General features: G+C 35.1%; 1 protein-coding gene across 1 annotated transcript; it reads right to left on the bottom strand.

Moving 5' to 3' along the window:
* Nucleotides 1–152: 152 nt before the first annotated feature.
* On the bottom strand, nt 153–15,956 carry LOC126770392 (carboxypeptidase A4-like). The gene is made up of 10 exons (XM_050489790.1): nt 15,511–15,956; nt 15,194–15,399; nt 5,315–5,500; nt 4,961–5,220; nt 4,678–4,887; nt 3,913–4,099; nt 3,133–3,283; nt 1,688–1,877; nt 633–779; nt 153–368 (listed from the first exon to the last, which is right to left on the bottom strand). The coding sequence occupies exons 1-10, from the start codon at nt 15,954–15,956 to the stop codon at nt 153–155; spliced, it is 2,199 nt and encodes a 732-aa protein (XP_050345747.1).
* Between the last annotated feature and the right edge of the window lie 285 nt (nt 15,957–16,241).

Genomic DNA, 16,241 nt, shown 5'->3' with positions numbered 1-16,241 from the left:
TTTGATGCATTCTCCTATGATAAAGTATGACGTTTCTGTTTTTGCACGTACGATATTTCCAAAAGGTAATAGGAACCATTTTTAACATATACATCATTATTAAATTAATGTTTTGGTATTCTCTGCTAATCATAAGTAAAAGATTGTAATATTTATTTAAGATCGGATAGATTATCTACAATTGTTCTCACAGCCTGCCAAGTCTCGCGGGCTGTAGACACTATTTGTGACCCTGGCAGTAGAAAACCATACGGTCCAAAAGAGTCTCTAAGGTCAACGTGATAAGAGAATTTGATTCCAGCTCGTGCTTTTGCCCAATCGTGGGACATCCCTGAAGCTGGCTGTCGGAGTTCCGCAGCTGTTCCTACCTAGAAAAAAAGCAAATAAATCTTAAATGAATTAAAAATACTTAGTTCTCACTACCAATTTGCATATCGTCTACAGGCTCACTATTCTCTTAAGATTTTAAAATGATTGATTATAAAAAATATTGCAAATTCCACTATAGATAAGATTATTCTTGTTTAATTTTTTCTCTTTTCTCTTATATCTCGTATATATAGTTTTAAAAAATAAGTAATGATTGTTATATATTTTTTTCTTTTATAAAATAAAATAAAGATTGAATCTACCTGATATTTGGTCCCATACATGTCAGCAAGAGCAGCCGTTGCAAGCTTACCCATCTCCAATAACATTTCATTATCAGCAAACGTTGCGTGAACGTGAGAGCTTGGAAGGAGCCAAGCTTGCGAGTATGCGTGCAAAGATATATAAACCTGCAAATTAAATTGCACATAGAACATCTTTTATATATAAAGTAAAAGTATTCGAAAGTTAGACAGAGCCATCTGCCTTGCTTTTTATGTCTATTTTAAATTGCAATTGATGTCATAAAACTTGTAGTGACAATAGGATTTATACGATTGTATGATTGTTTTCTCACATGCTTGTTAAATGCGAAATGATAAATTGAAATAAGAAATTTTAATAAATAGCAATATCGCATAGAACTTGTCGAAAGTAAAGTAGAAAATGTTTTGAAAGTAACGATGTGGGCAAATACCGTATTCCGTCACAATTTCCCGAGCAATATGCGGTCTACCTCGGTTTTAAGCGAGTTATAAATTATCTCGCTAGTGGTCTCAAAAATTAAGTTTATGTAAATGTTTTTTTACAAGTAATTTGAGTTACATCAATCTCGTCAAGAAGTCAAAAGAACAATTATATTATTTAAATAGCGTTATATATTTGTTGATTGATTGTTTTATTTTTTTAGATACCGTTTCTAGATAAATCGTTTGATTCAGACGGTTCACATAATTAGTGTTTAATTATTACGAGTAGTGATTGTCAATATACAAAATTAAAAGGATATAATAAAGATACAAACGTACACACATGTACGTATACGCTTCATTTGAACTATACCTAGATGACGTTATTAATTAACTTCGTTATGAGACTTACGATTTTTAATTTGTATACATTGCTATGCCACGTTTTTATATAAAAATATTTTTATGTAATGTACAAAAGGTAATAAAAGAAACGGAACTAAACATATCTACTACATATGGACACGATTGGAAACAGAAATAGAAATTCATTGAGTCAATATGCTAAATATACAGAATCTTAAAATGATACCAAGCACTATTAAAACATTTCAAAACATAAATAATACCTTTATTTGCCCTCTGTGTTCTGCCAAGAATTCCGAAACAGCCCTTGTCTCTGGCTCGCTGAATGGGTGGGGACCGGCGTAATTTTCCGCGCAAGGGTCGTTTGATGTGTCCTTTTCACCCCAGTGGTAATCCCAATTACGATCTGCGTCTACACCTACACATTCCGTACGGCCCCAGTTCCAAGGAAACCTTCACAGAAATACATGTATATAATATGTATAATATTTAGGTGTATAAACTTCTCAGGCCAACTGTCAGACAGATAATATGCAACTTAAGCTATAATAGATAAAGAAAATAAGTAGCTTTGGTTTTGTAGAGTAGTGGCGCATCAAGAAAGGATTTTATCTAATTGACCCATACAAAGTGTCATTCCTTTTCTAGACAAAAAATTATGGTCCTGAAATTTCTATACAGATCTATTTTTTGTGTTTAAACACGTGTCACGATAAAAACACACATATATTTTTCCGCGGCTTACCTTACGCAACGGCTTTTTGCAAGTTATATTTTATATAAATGGATCGCTTGAAGTTTAAGACTAAACGCTGTATTTGCAATTACATATTATGTTTGATGTTTAAATAGGATTTCGAAATTAGAAAACTTTAAACAAGTACACTGAATTCTATATTCTTATTCTATCAATAAATAAAGTAGGATAATCAAGAGCAAAATAGGTATTACCATACAGACGAAACCACAAACACATTCTTGAATAACTGATTCACGGATATATATATATATATACGGATTCGAGTAACGGATTCTAAAATCGCAAACATAAGATAACAATGCTTACTTTAAAATTTCTCTTAACATAACAGTTTTTTTAACCTTTGTCACTCCAACATTCCAACAACAGGAAACCGGCATTGTTGCAGTATCATAGTTAAACATTGTGATAGATTAAATACATTTACTAACTTCCTTAAAAGAAATGACGTTAAATTTCATTCATAAAGAAAACAGTTACTTGCTAGACTTTAGTCATATAAATGACTAAATCAACAAATGTGTATTACAGCGCATAAATAAGAGTAGTTACTTTTTTGCAAGTTTAATCGGTATGTATTTCGATATGTACTTATTCTATGAAACAAACTTACATTTGTCATTTTATTGGGACCTAAATAAAGTGAAAATTAATATATTCGCATTCTACTTACTAGTCAATCGACATCGAACGAATGACATGCAAAAATAATGTTAGCGTTTATAAATAAACGAACGAACTGAATGAACGCTATAAAAGCGTTCATTCAGTTCGTTCAGTAATAAAGCGTGATAAAGAATTTAAAAAGCTATGCTGTGTTATTAGTATTTATAAACTTTATTGAACACAAACAAATTACAAAATAGTCCAGGATATACAGCAGGTGAAATCGTGCGAAGGCCTTCGATCTCTTACATGCAGTACAAAATATTAATAATGTTTACTAACCAACCGACGTAGTAATCATCCGAATGGTCAGGGCTTCGTGAACGTGTTTTTTTCCAAAGTCGATCGTGTGTATGCGAATGCTCGTAGCCATCAGGATTTATCATCGGCATGATATAAAAGTCGGCTACATTCAGTATTTCACGATCAGCACCTTCACAGGTTAAACGTACATTTAAAACAAATTATTTGGTGGGTGACTCACTCACTATTGACGCTACGCTATAAAGGGACCTTCATTTTTGTGTGTAAGACTAAAACTAATGACTTTCGATGATATATTTTGTGAATTAATGATCAATTGATCGCCTTCAAGGCGTTTCAAATAAAAATGATATTAAATACAACCAACTGTGGTCACTTTTTAACAATCAAGTTCAATTCAATTCAAATAATTCTTTATTAAATTAGTCATGTTACAGTATTGAATTTAATGTAAAGCTTCCACCGGTTCGGAATGTAGATTCTACCGAGAAGAATCGGCAAGAAACTTATCGGCAAATATACAAGTGTGCACAATGCTTTTTTTTTGTACAAGTAATTTTAAAACTATTTGGTTATCGTGTATATTGCATGTGATGTTCTATAAATAAGGTTAATACAATTTTAAACTTAAAATTATATATCATTAGTTACTTGTTTTAAAATGTCACGGCGATTTACATGATTATACTTGAACTACTTTCTAAAGATATTTTCTATTCATTTCCTGTTCAATATGAGTGAACTATAAAATAAGTATTAAATTTTTTGATCATACTAATTCAGATGTACATTACAAACCTAACCCTTTCTCACCTTCTATTAAGTTATGTAACATCCACGTAACAACTGCGGGTGATATCCATTCCCTCGCGTGAGCGCCACCATCCAACCAGATGGCTGGTTTCATGTGTGATTTTAACTTCCATTTCTTTTTATGAGATACGTTATTGTGGTCTGTTTGCGATTCGTTTTTTGGAATAGATACCTTTAATTTATAGAAGAAATTTGTTTTACAATTTTTATTAATTTTAGGAAGGCACGTGCGTAAATGCTCAACACAATCATCATCGTTACTTTTGGTCACTGGTAAGTGGTATTATACAGGTCTTACGTCAAATCAAAGCACCACAAACGAACGGAAATGTTATATATTTCTGCCTGTAATTAAACCGCCCAACACTTAAAACCGAACAACCAATAACAATATAGAGTATTATTAAATTGTGTTCAGAAAAATAATTAATAAGTTACCACTCCAGTACCCACTTAAACAATAAACAAAAAAAAATCTTACTACCGGGGTAAAAAATATCGTTGGTACTTTTTGCCTCTGAACATTTGTTATAATTTTATTTATATCCATTTATATTGTCAATATTTTTTTCTCTTTTCTTTAGCATAGACTACACAAAAATGAATTTCAATAACGAAAGAATAAGAAAAACACTTTGAATTTCAATTGAATTTACTGACTAATTAATAACATTAAAAAAGTAATAATAACGTAAGGTAAAGTATTACAAATATTAATAACAACGTTACGTTATTACTAACGGTACTAACCTTAACCGCCACTAATGGTAATGCTTCTGAAGAGAGACCCAGCGGTACCAGTTCAACGATATCAGAATATGAGTGTTGTAGGTATTCGAGATACCTCAATATATCGGCGTAGCGGTGATATCGTCTCCACGTCATAGGATGACCACGTAATTGCTCTAGCTCAAGACGTTGTTTCTTTGAAAGCTTTGGGTTTTCATACGCAATCGCTTTCTAAAATATAAGCTTACAATTACTATATAAAAAACAAAAAATCTTTTTCAATCTCATTAATCCTAAAAATTACCTGTAAATCCCAAATAACAACGTCAAATTCTATTTTAGAAGATTTTAAATGATTTTTTATATCTGTCAGTAAGTCGGGCGGAACGAGCAAATCAGTTGACCCGTTGAGAGATGGAGAAGTCCACCACATTAAACCGGACCCTTCAGCTTCTTCCTGTAAATCTAATAACGAATGCAGTTTCCATTGCAAGTCTGGGTATGTTCTTAGTAATTGGTAGCCTTTGTACGTTTTCTTGAGAGATTTTTTTGCAGATTTTTTTACTGAAATTGTATAAATAGTTAAAAGATTTGTTATAATTAGGATACATTGTTAAAATAATGTGTATTGGAATTAATGTACTTAACGTTAACTTACTCTTCTCATTAGCTACATTTGAACTATCGGTATCTTCAGAATCGAGGAATAATTCAAACCAATTTCCTGTCGAAGTTGAAGGAGGAAAAGGTGTAGTCGTTGTAGTTGACTTGTCTTCGAACCACCCAGCATTAAACCAATTTGATTTGGACTCTACAAACCAGTTATAAACCCTAGAAAATAAACCTGCAAATAGCAAAAACTATATAATTGAAAGCCACTATGGATGTATTTACATTTGGATTATCATTGTTTAAAATTTTATTAATAAAATTGGATTTTATATAAATAACGATGACAAAATGTGTTTTGTGCTAAAAAATGCTAAACGTAAATAAAGAAAATCAATAAATTCCAAAGAAATTGCACAGGTCTATAAAAAAGTGAAACTTTATGTGTCAGTAGGACGCAAAGTAGATAGCACAAGGTTGCTTAAACTAGAGCCTTACAATTTTCCTTATTGGACCTTTAGAACAAAACTTACCTTTAGAACTGACTTAAGATAGGTACTTTAAAATGAATAGTCTTTAATATTTATTATTTACATTATTCAAGATTTACTTAAATTATAGAGACAGCTTATAAATTTAAGTAAAAATTATACACAATTATCAAAACGACCTAAAAAACTATTAAAGTGTTAATTTATACTTTAATGGTAACCAAGCGACAGCATCACAACAGAAAAAAAATATGTGCAGGAAACGGTTTCCAAGTAGTTAATACTAATTACCGTTAATTAATAAAATGAGGATTGCGGGCTGGAAAGGCAAGTACCGCCAAGTTTTTCCGTAAGTTAACAAATGTTGTAATGTTAGGCTTGTGTTTGTATTTTCTGTGCTTTAAAGCGAACTAAACAAAGTAAACTATAAAGCTCATGTCTAAAATAATTCATTTTTAATTCTAAGATTAAGTGAGTCGTTGTGGTATTATTATTCAGATCTGAAATTAATCCATTGTAATATATTAACGAGACCATAATTCAATTTACCATTTGTAGTGTTTACTTCAAGCAAATAATATTGACTAATTTTATTATAAATTTAAAAAGCAATAACAACATAATATACCACTGGTGGTAGGGCTTTGTGCAAGCTCGTCTGGTTAGGTACCACCCACTCATCAGATATTCTACCGCAAAACAGCAATACTTGATATTGTTGTGTTCCGGTTTGAAGGGTGAGTGAGCCAGTGTAATTACAGGCACAAGGAACATAAAATCTTAGTTCCCAAGGTTGGTGGCGCATTGGCTATAAGCGATGGTTGACATTTCTTACAATGCCAATGTCTAAGGGCGTTTGGTGACCACTTACCATCAGGTGGCCCATATGCTCGTCCACCTTCCTATTCTATTAAAAAAAATACCGTTTTTAATATATCATCTCATTCATAATTAAAAAATACACTCTTAAAAAAATATATAAAACAAACAAGTTTTCACTTTTCAGTTACTCGTGATGGTTATGTTACGGCGATGCAAATTTTACCTTGGTCTATGTTATTAAAATGAGACGTAAAAACAAAACATTATGTACAAAAAAATGTAATAAAATATGTTAATAGTCAAGGTTTAAGTCGAGATGGTCCACTGGATAGAACGTGTGGATTTATAACGAAGATCGCAGGTTCAAATCGAGGCAAGCACCGCACAGTTATCGTGGGGTTAATTTGTGATTATAATTCACCGGCGGTGTAGGAAAACATCGTAATTAGCATCAATTGTTCTACAAAATAAGTACAGCTTTGACGCATGGCGATATAGGTTCCAAATTATTCCTTAAGAAAAGAGGAGGCTTTAGTCTAGCATTAGGACATATTCGAGCTTACTTTTATGGTTTAAAAGTCAAAACTTTTACTATAAAACCGTTTTTAATTATACGTCATACTTTATAGAGAGTGAAAATTTAATTCTTGCTTTTAATAAGCGCTTATTGAAACCTGTATATAAAGCATATAAATATAACCAGACCATTTCTTCAGTAGAGTGAGACGCCTATAAAACTAGTTAGTTATAAAAATAATATTCACGTACAATTATTTATTAATAATTAATCCATAATAGTTAAGTGTAAAGTGTAATTAAAAATATAAAATTTAATTTATACGGACTGTTTGTCGTGATTTTGTATTCGAATAGCTGGTTCTGTCATATCGGGACATTTTTATTATTTCGTACACATCATTAAAGCACTCATCCCATCCCATTCAAAATTATATGTAATTTATATTGTGATTATATTATATTAAGTTTTCGTTTATTATGACATGACTGTAATAATTAAATTAACACAGTCTATATTCATATAAAAATAAATATTTATGTGTTTATCCTCTATTCGTTTCTAAGCCATTGATCCGATTGTGGTGAAACTTTAGTGTTGTTCTGCGTATGTCAGAGAAGTTCCCTAATTCAAAAAATACTATATTTTTCTTTATACTTTTGTCCTTCAATATAAACGTTGACTAGTCACAAATAACTGCGTCATATATCAAATACGCTGTCATAATTGTAGAGTCATTTTTTTAATGTTGATTTGTATATACTTATTTAAGTTCCCAATATAAATAATTCTTATATAAATAAATGTAATGAATAATAAATACATTCAATGAATGATCGCTTGCAACTTTTGATATCAATTTTTAGTTTAATAACAAATAAAATCACAAGAACACTGCACAGAAAGACAAGAACAATTTTTATAGAAAACCTTTAAATATGAAGCCAAATTAGTAGTCTTCTTTTATTTCAGTAATACCGATAATCTATAATGTAAAGTAAAACTAAAATAACTGTTTGATGTTTGGCATTGTGTACATATAGTACATATATATAAATTATCTAAGAATATTAAGTAATCCTATATAACATTATTAATTAGTAGCTAATACTCATGTATCTTAGAAAGAACGAAGATATGTTAATTAATAATTATATGGAAAAGGCGGACTTTGATAATATCTGCTGCAATATCTTATAGAAATTATCATAAAACACGAAAAGAAATCTACTTTTATGATGTTGCTTATTATGTACATTAATAATAACTACACGTGTACATAGGTGATATTAATGCTCTTTGATAGTATTTTTTTAGTAGAGCACCCAGCGTTTAGTCGATACCTTCGCTAATACACTTTGGCAGTGCAAGAATTATAAACTACTTCTTACACCGTAAATTAATGACAGGCACAAGGGACATAACATCTTGGTTCCCAAGGTTGGTGGCGCATTGGCGATGTAGGCGATGTATAACATTTCTTACAAAACCAATGTCTATGGGCGTTGGTGACCACTTACCATCAGGTGATCCAATTGCTCGTCCGCCTGCCAATACCATAAAAAATAAAATAAATCACCCCGATTCTTAGTATGTAAGATATTATGTCCCTCGTGGCTGTGTATACTATATTACACTGACTCGCTGATACTTCAAATTGAAACATAGCAAAACCATTTTGCAAATTGTCAGTAGCATAAAGATTAGATAAAGTGTTACGCTGATTGATACCCTCCAATATCTACTAAGGTAATTCAGGAGGTAGGAAAAACACAGCCCGACGCGAATCCTCTTTGGTAATGATTGTGCCTATGGTGGTGGTTCCCACCGCAATTTTGGAAGTAAAATTAAAGTCCATAATATAAGCATTTAAGTGGAGTAAAGTGAATGAATGAATGTATTATAAATAAAAACCATAAAATCATGCACTAATTATTATTTTTAATATTTCAGAAAGGTAACATAAGACACGAAGTGTATTAATATGTCTAAGAATATATTATAATTTTTTTTTATACTTTATGCCTATCTCATGTTTATTAATATATATGTGAGCATTTCACTCACGTATTCGTTACCGTTCTGACTCCGAATATAAATGTCCCGACTCCGACTGCAAATGATAAATAAAGACTATCATGAATGTTTTCTTTTAATATTTCAGTAAATTTATTTGAAAAGATAAAATATTAATGCATCATTGTAATCTACCCGAGCTAGATGCTGTCTGCGCTTATACCCGTCTAAAATTTGATCTAAATAACGTTTAACTAAGCAAATACGGTTCCTTTTGCAGTCTTTATCCTATCTTATTGCGTTTTATATTTTTTATAGTAAGTGGTATGGAAAATGGAAATTTCAATTGATTAACCGGGATTAAGTGAGTTTTTACGATGCCGATAAGATTCGGTTGCTTTGATATAGATCTATACTCTGCTGGTACTTCACTGCAATATACAATATATGTATATATAAGAACTATAGTTATATTACCTCGCATAAAATTACGGTTTTACATAAAAATATCCCCTCAATGATTCGCGCAACTAAACCACGGCCCCTAGTCCCTGGCAGCCCTGCTATTCCTAGCCTTGGTAACAGCTGTGGTAACGGCGGGGCAGGGGGTGCTAAGAATCCCCGGCAGATTTCGTGTTACCAACATCGACGACCTCTGGCCCTGGCAACATATAATACGCGTACACTGCGGACCGACGAGAAGATCATCGAACTGGAGGAAGAACTGAGCAGGTTACACTGGGATATCGTCGGATTATCCGAAGTCCGAAGACAGGGGGAGGATACGATGATCCTGAAATCCGGTAACCTTCTCTATTTCCGAGAGGGCGATCAACTGTCTCAAGGTGGTGTCGGGTTCATAGTCCACAGGTCCCTCGTTAACAACGTTGTGAAAATCGAGAGCGTGTCGACTAGGGTGGCGTACCTTATACTCAGAATCACCAAGCGGTATTCTTTGAAGGTCATACATGTATACGCGCCAACTTCCACACACTCCGACGATGAGGTTGAGGTCATGTATGAGGATTTATCTAAAGCCATACATACCAATAAGACTCATTTCACTAATGTCATTACAACATGGGGGACTTTAACGCGAAGCTGGGCAAACGGTTCGGTGATGAGTTAAAGGTGGGACCACATGGAATTGGAGACCGCAACCCTCGGGGCCTGATGTTGGCCGACTTTATGGAGAAGGAGGGACTCTTTATGATGAACTCCTTTTTCAAGAAGCCAGGTCAACGTAACCAAGAATGAGATAGACTTCATCTTGTCGACGAGAAGACAAATATTTAATGACGTCTCCGTGATCAATGCAGTCAAAACTGGGAGTGATCACAGACTCGTATGAGGCTCTTTAAATATCAATGTTAAACTCCAGAGGTCCCGACTGATGAAGTCTACGCTCCGAACATCACCTCTTCAAATCCGAAATCCCGAAGCCTTTCAGCTCGAACTCCAAAACCGATTCGATTGCCTAGCAGACTGCGAGGAAGTGGACACATACAACGACAGGTTTGTGGAAACTGTCCGTACGGCTAGGTCTAAGACCTTCAAGACCAGCCGTACAAAAGGAACCAAAAAGATCTTTGCCTCTACCCTACGGCTTATGGAGGAAAGACGGAAAATGATTCTGACAGCTGATGCTGCCAGCTATCGGCTGATCAACAGACAGGTTTCAAAGTCTCTAACTCGCGTCACTCGCCAATTTAATACAATGCGCATTAAAGAGGCCATCGAGCGGAACAAAGGCTCTAAAGTGTTCGCCAGAGATCTGTCTGTTGGTCAGAGTTAACTGACAAGGCTGAAAACTGAGGATGGCAGAATAGTCACGTCAAGATCTAAGCTGTTGGAAAAGGTTGAGAAGTTCTACGGTCAGCTGTACACGACAGCTCTAATCACCTGTCAGTAGTCATGCTGCAGCTCCCAGAGCAAGACTAACCCGACACTACACTGAAGATTTTCAGAACGTCAGTCTTTTCGAGATTAGAATGGCTCTCGAACAATTCAAAAACAACTAGGCACCTGGTGATGATGGTATTACAGCCGAGCTTCTGAAGGCGGGTGGTACACCGATCCTCAGGGCTCTTCAGAGGCTTTTTAACTACGTCATAGCCAAAGGTCAAACGCCAAAGGCATGGCACAGAAGTGTGGTGATACTTTTCTTTAAGAAGGGTGATAAAACCCTTCTGAAGTATTACAGGCCAACCATCTCACTGCTGAGCCATGTTTACAAGTTGTTTTCGAGAGTCATTACGAATCGTCTCTAGCAAAGGCTTGACGACTTGCAGCCACCCGAACAAGCCCGATTCCGGAAAGGCTTTAGCACCATAGACCACATACATACGCTGCGGCAAGTTATACAGAAGACTGAGGAGTATAACCAGCCACTTTGCTTAGCGTTTGTGGACTATGAGAAAGCCTTTGATTCGATCGAAACCTGGGCCGTGCTGAATTCTCTTCAAAGGTGCCAAATTGATTATCGGTATATCAGGCTGTTAAAGTGCTTGTACGAGAACGCCATCATGTCGATCCGACTCCAGGATCAGAACTCAAAACCTATCCAACTGCAGAGAGGTGTAAGACAGGGAGACGTGATATCTCCGAAACTGTTTACCGCTGCATTGGAAGATGTTTTCAAGCTTCTGGACTGGAACGGACTCGGCATCAATATCAACGGCGAGTACGTCACTCATCTTCGATTTGCCGATGATATTGTAATTATGGCTGAGACCTTGGAAGACCTCGGCACTATGCTCGATGACCTCAGCAGGGTTTCCCAACAAGTGGGTCTAAAAATGAACATGGACAAGACGAAAATCATGTCGAACATCCATGTTGCACCCACTCAAGTCAAGGTTGGAAATTCTGCACTCGAAGTTGTAGATAACTATGTCTACCTAGGTCATACCATCCAACTAGGTAGGTCCAACTTCGAGAAAGAGGTCAATCGTCGAATTCAACTCGGCTGGGCCGCGTTCGGGAAGCTACACGATATCTTCTCATCCCAAATACCGCAGTGTCTCAAGTCGAAAGTCTTCGACCAGTGTGTGCTACCAGTGATGACTTATGGATCAGAGACGTGGTCGCTCACAATGGGCCTCACAAGAAGGCTCAAGGTCACTCAAAGGGCAATGGAGAGGGTTATGCTCGGAGTTTCTCTGCGAGATCGAATCAGAAATGATGGAATCCGCAGGCGAACCAAAGTAACCGATATAGAATTGCTAAATTGAAGTGGCAGTGGGCGGGGCACATTGCTCGCAGAACCGACGGCCGCTGGGGCAGAAAGGTTCTCGAGTGGCGACCAGGAACCGGAAGACACAGCGTGGGCAGGCTCCCTACAAGGCGGACCGACGACTTAGAACGAGTCGCGGGAAGCCGTTGGATGCGGGCAGCGCAAGATCGGCCAACGTGGAAATCCTTGGGGGAGGCCTTTGTCCAGCAGTGGACGTCTTTCGGCTGATATGATGATGATAATGATGACATAAAAATAAAACCGGTATTGTGTGCCGAGAGGAAAACATACAGCATTGCTGTGAAGAAGCCGTCGTATACTTACTTTAATCTGTGGTCGATTGCTACCTTAGACAACTTAGTTCACCTGAATGACACTAGGTGGCGCTAGTTTACCAGCATGTGTGCGGGAACTGTAGCCATATTCTTTCATATTCTTCACCAGGAAGTACTCTCTGCAATGCTGTATGTTTTCCTCTCGGCACATAATACCGGTTTTATTTTTATGTAAAACTGTAATATTGATGTGCCTTCCGGAAAACATACAGCATTGCTGTGAAGACGTGTTTGTTATCTGCTGGTGAAATATGAATTATTTTAAACACAACGCTATGATGAAATTAATGAGTAATGAAATGAATAAATTATAAATAATTGAAATGTAACAATCATTTTAATGTCTTTATATTTTTTAAAGATACACACTATAATATATAATATAACATTGTTCTTATTTACTATTATGGCTTAAGACAGTTTCATAGAATTTCGCGAGATTATAGCGATGACATTTAATAGTAAATTGATATATAAAACCATATATTACTTTCCTTCATTTATTTATTTATTTTTTATATATGTATATATAAGGATATATTTTAATAGAATATCAATTTGGTGTAAATGTTTAAAAAAGGAGTTTTAGGATTTTCTATTATGCGAAAGTAATGATTGAAGAATGTGCTGGATGATTTCCAATTTCCACGCGACAGTATCTCATCAATCGGTTGATTATCTAACCACCCCAGAGAAGCTACCGCTGATCTACAGCTTCCCGGAGGAGCTCTAACGCCACTGTCCTGAAGAACTGTACGCACCCAATTCCCGATTACAGTTCGGGACGCTGCCTTAATACTACCATTTACAGTGATAAAAAGGTTATTTAAACTGCTATTACTAGTTGACCTCCTAACACGTGTTCTTTTAATGAGTGCTCTAATTAATGTGCATTAATTATATATATATATATATATATATATATATATATATATATATATATATATAATATATATATATATATATATATATATATATACCTATATATATATATATATATTTTCCGGAAGGCACATCAATATTACGGTTTTACATAAAAATAAAACCGGTATTATGTGCCGAGAGGAAAACATACAGCATTGCAGAGAGTACTTCCTGGTGAAGACCATGAAAGAATATGGCTACGGTTCCCGCGCACTTGCTGGTAAACTAGCGCCACCTAGTGTCATTTAGGTGAACAAGTTGTCTAAGGTAGCAATCGACCACAGATTAAAGTAAGTATACGACTGCTTCTTCACAGCAACGCTGTATGTTTTCCGGAAGGCACATAAATATTGTTATTAGCACTTAATTGGCATAATTATTGTAATTGTTACAAGTGGTAGACTAAACCTAGACCTCTCTACCAACTGGTAGAGAGGCGTTTAGTCTTATATATCTATTACCTTTAGGATAATCAAGAGTACTAAAACCTAAAATAATTCATAAATGAATATAGATATTTAAAATTTTACACAAATGTACACTTTTCATTCATCTGCTTACAATATCAGTATAATAAATTAGCTTTAACGGGAGTTTTAACCTACTTGTTCTTTTAAAAGTTAATTCGTTTTGTTAAAAAAATCGCACTTCGTATTTTTCTCAAATTCAGATTTCGTTTCCGTGAACAAAGAATATAGTAACTTATAGATTTATCAAATAAATTTTAATATATCTAGTTTTTTTTTGTAAGCAGAAAGTAATAAATTACTTATAAATGAATTTCTTTTATTTTCTATCAATATACAACCTACACATAAACATGCAGGCATGTAAAAAGTAACATAAATCGAAACAATGGACAATATACAACTAATGACACGGACAACACGTTTGTGGAGATTTGATCATATGAAAAAACAAACTACCTTGTTGGTATAATAGCTAGGTATAAAGCTTTAGATCCCGAGATGACAGATTCTATTTTCTGGTAAGACCAAAGCATAGTATCTAGTTTTTCACATAAAATCTATATAGAATAGAGAATGCACTAATTCGGACGTAATTCTAATTAACTAAATATATTGAATCCGCAAATGAAAAAATACTTATATAATAAAGATTATTTTGAAATTTGAATCAACGTATCGATTTAATGATCTATAGATCATTATATATATATATATATATATATATATCTATCTATATATATATATATATATATATATATATATATATATATATATATAGATAGATATTTAATGTCCTCCAGACCAATTTCGGCCACGGCGGCCAATCTCAAGAGAGATTAACTAGCTACGCAGGAGATATAGTGTTCAAGTGTGTGCGCAAACACAGGTGCACTCTCTATTCTCTAACTTTTTATTGAACCTAGGTCTGCGGCCTATATATATATATAAAGTAATTTATAGTAGTATAGAGTAGAGAGAGAGAGAGTAAATATAAGTGAAGACAATAAAAATATGTATTAAATGATACAGTAAAGGTTTAACTATTAATAAATAGATCATTGCATTGAAGACCACATTTTTTAAAATTTAACCTGTTAAAAACCTACCTACAAACCAACCTGATTTCACTTCATTTTTCGGAGTTTTTTTTAAAGTATTATCTTTAATATATGTCGATATCCAATTAGGATTTTTCGGTGGACAAGTCACTTTTGTTTTTAATTTCCGTCGAGTACTCGGACGTCGTGTCGTGCTTGTGCGTGGTTCCTTCGTCGTTGTCGTAATCCGAGGGCGCACAGTCTTAGGCGGGCGTCGAGTCGAGGTCGTAGTCGATAGTTGAGGCTTTACCGGCTTTCTTGTGCTAGGCTTCAATGGCGGTATTGTTGGCCGAGACTTTATCGGCTTTCTTGTACGAGGCGTCGATGTCGGTATCGATGGCCGCGGCTTTATCGGCAGTTTTGTGCTGGGTCTCAACGTTTGGCTCGCACTATCTATCCAAAGTTTATTTACATTTGTAAACGTCTTATAAGGAAGACGCGTTATTGAACTAGATACCGCCTCCACGATTTGAGGTGGTTTTGTCACAATAAAGTTTGTTTGACTTGAAATATTTATTGTAGTTTTAATTACTTGAATCTTCTCATCACTTTTAGTCTTTTTTTTAGTCACATTTAATTTGGGAGCTTTATTCCGGACTATCACTTTAGTTTTGGGTTTGAAGGTGACATGTGTTGGAAGAGATTTTTCAATAGATTCATCATAATCGTCCCATAGCACAATGTCGTAAGATTGTGAATCCGAGGTATCGGTAGATCGTAAATGCCGGCGGTTCGCGACCGCCGCGCACGCCAGCAGCGCAAGCAGCGCCAGGCGACGCGCCATGTGGTGAGCGTGTTCGCATGGCGAGGTGCGCGCGCACTATACTCACTGACGCGACTTGCTTGCGCCAGTACGACCACCTTCCCTGCCACTATCATTATACGACGATGTCGCTTTCAACGCACCCGCCACCACTAGGTCAGCCCGTTTGTCCGCCCGAGTTTTACATCGAGCTCTCCATCTAACTATTACGTTCAGCGCATCTCGTTAGCTGCTCTTTTCACCCTTAAGCTATACTTACCTTGTTGTATTAGACTTTTTATTTTATAAAAATTGATATTTTATTAG

The sequence above is a fragment of the Nymphalis io genome, chromosome 8 (assembly GCF_905147045.1).
Source record: "Nymphalis io chromosome 8, ilAglIoxx1.1, whole genome shotgun sequence".
Taxonomy (NCBI): Eukaryota; Metazoa; Arthropoda; class Insecta; order Lepidoptera; family Nymphalidae; genus Nymphalis; species Nymphalis io.
This window is presented reverse-complemented; position numbering and strand designations above follow the sequence as displayed.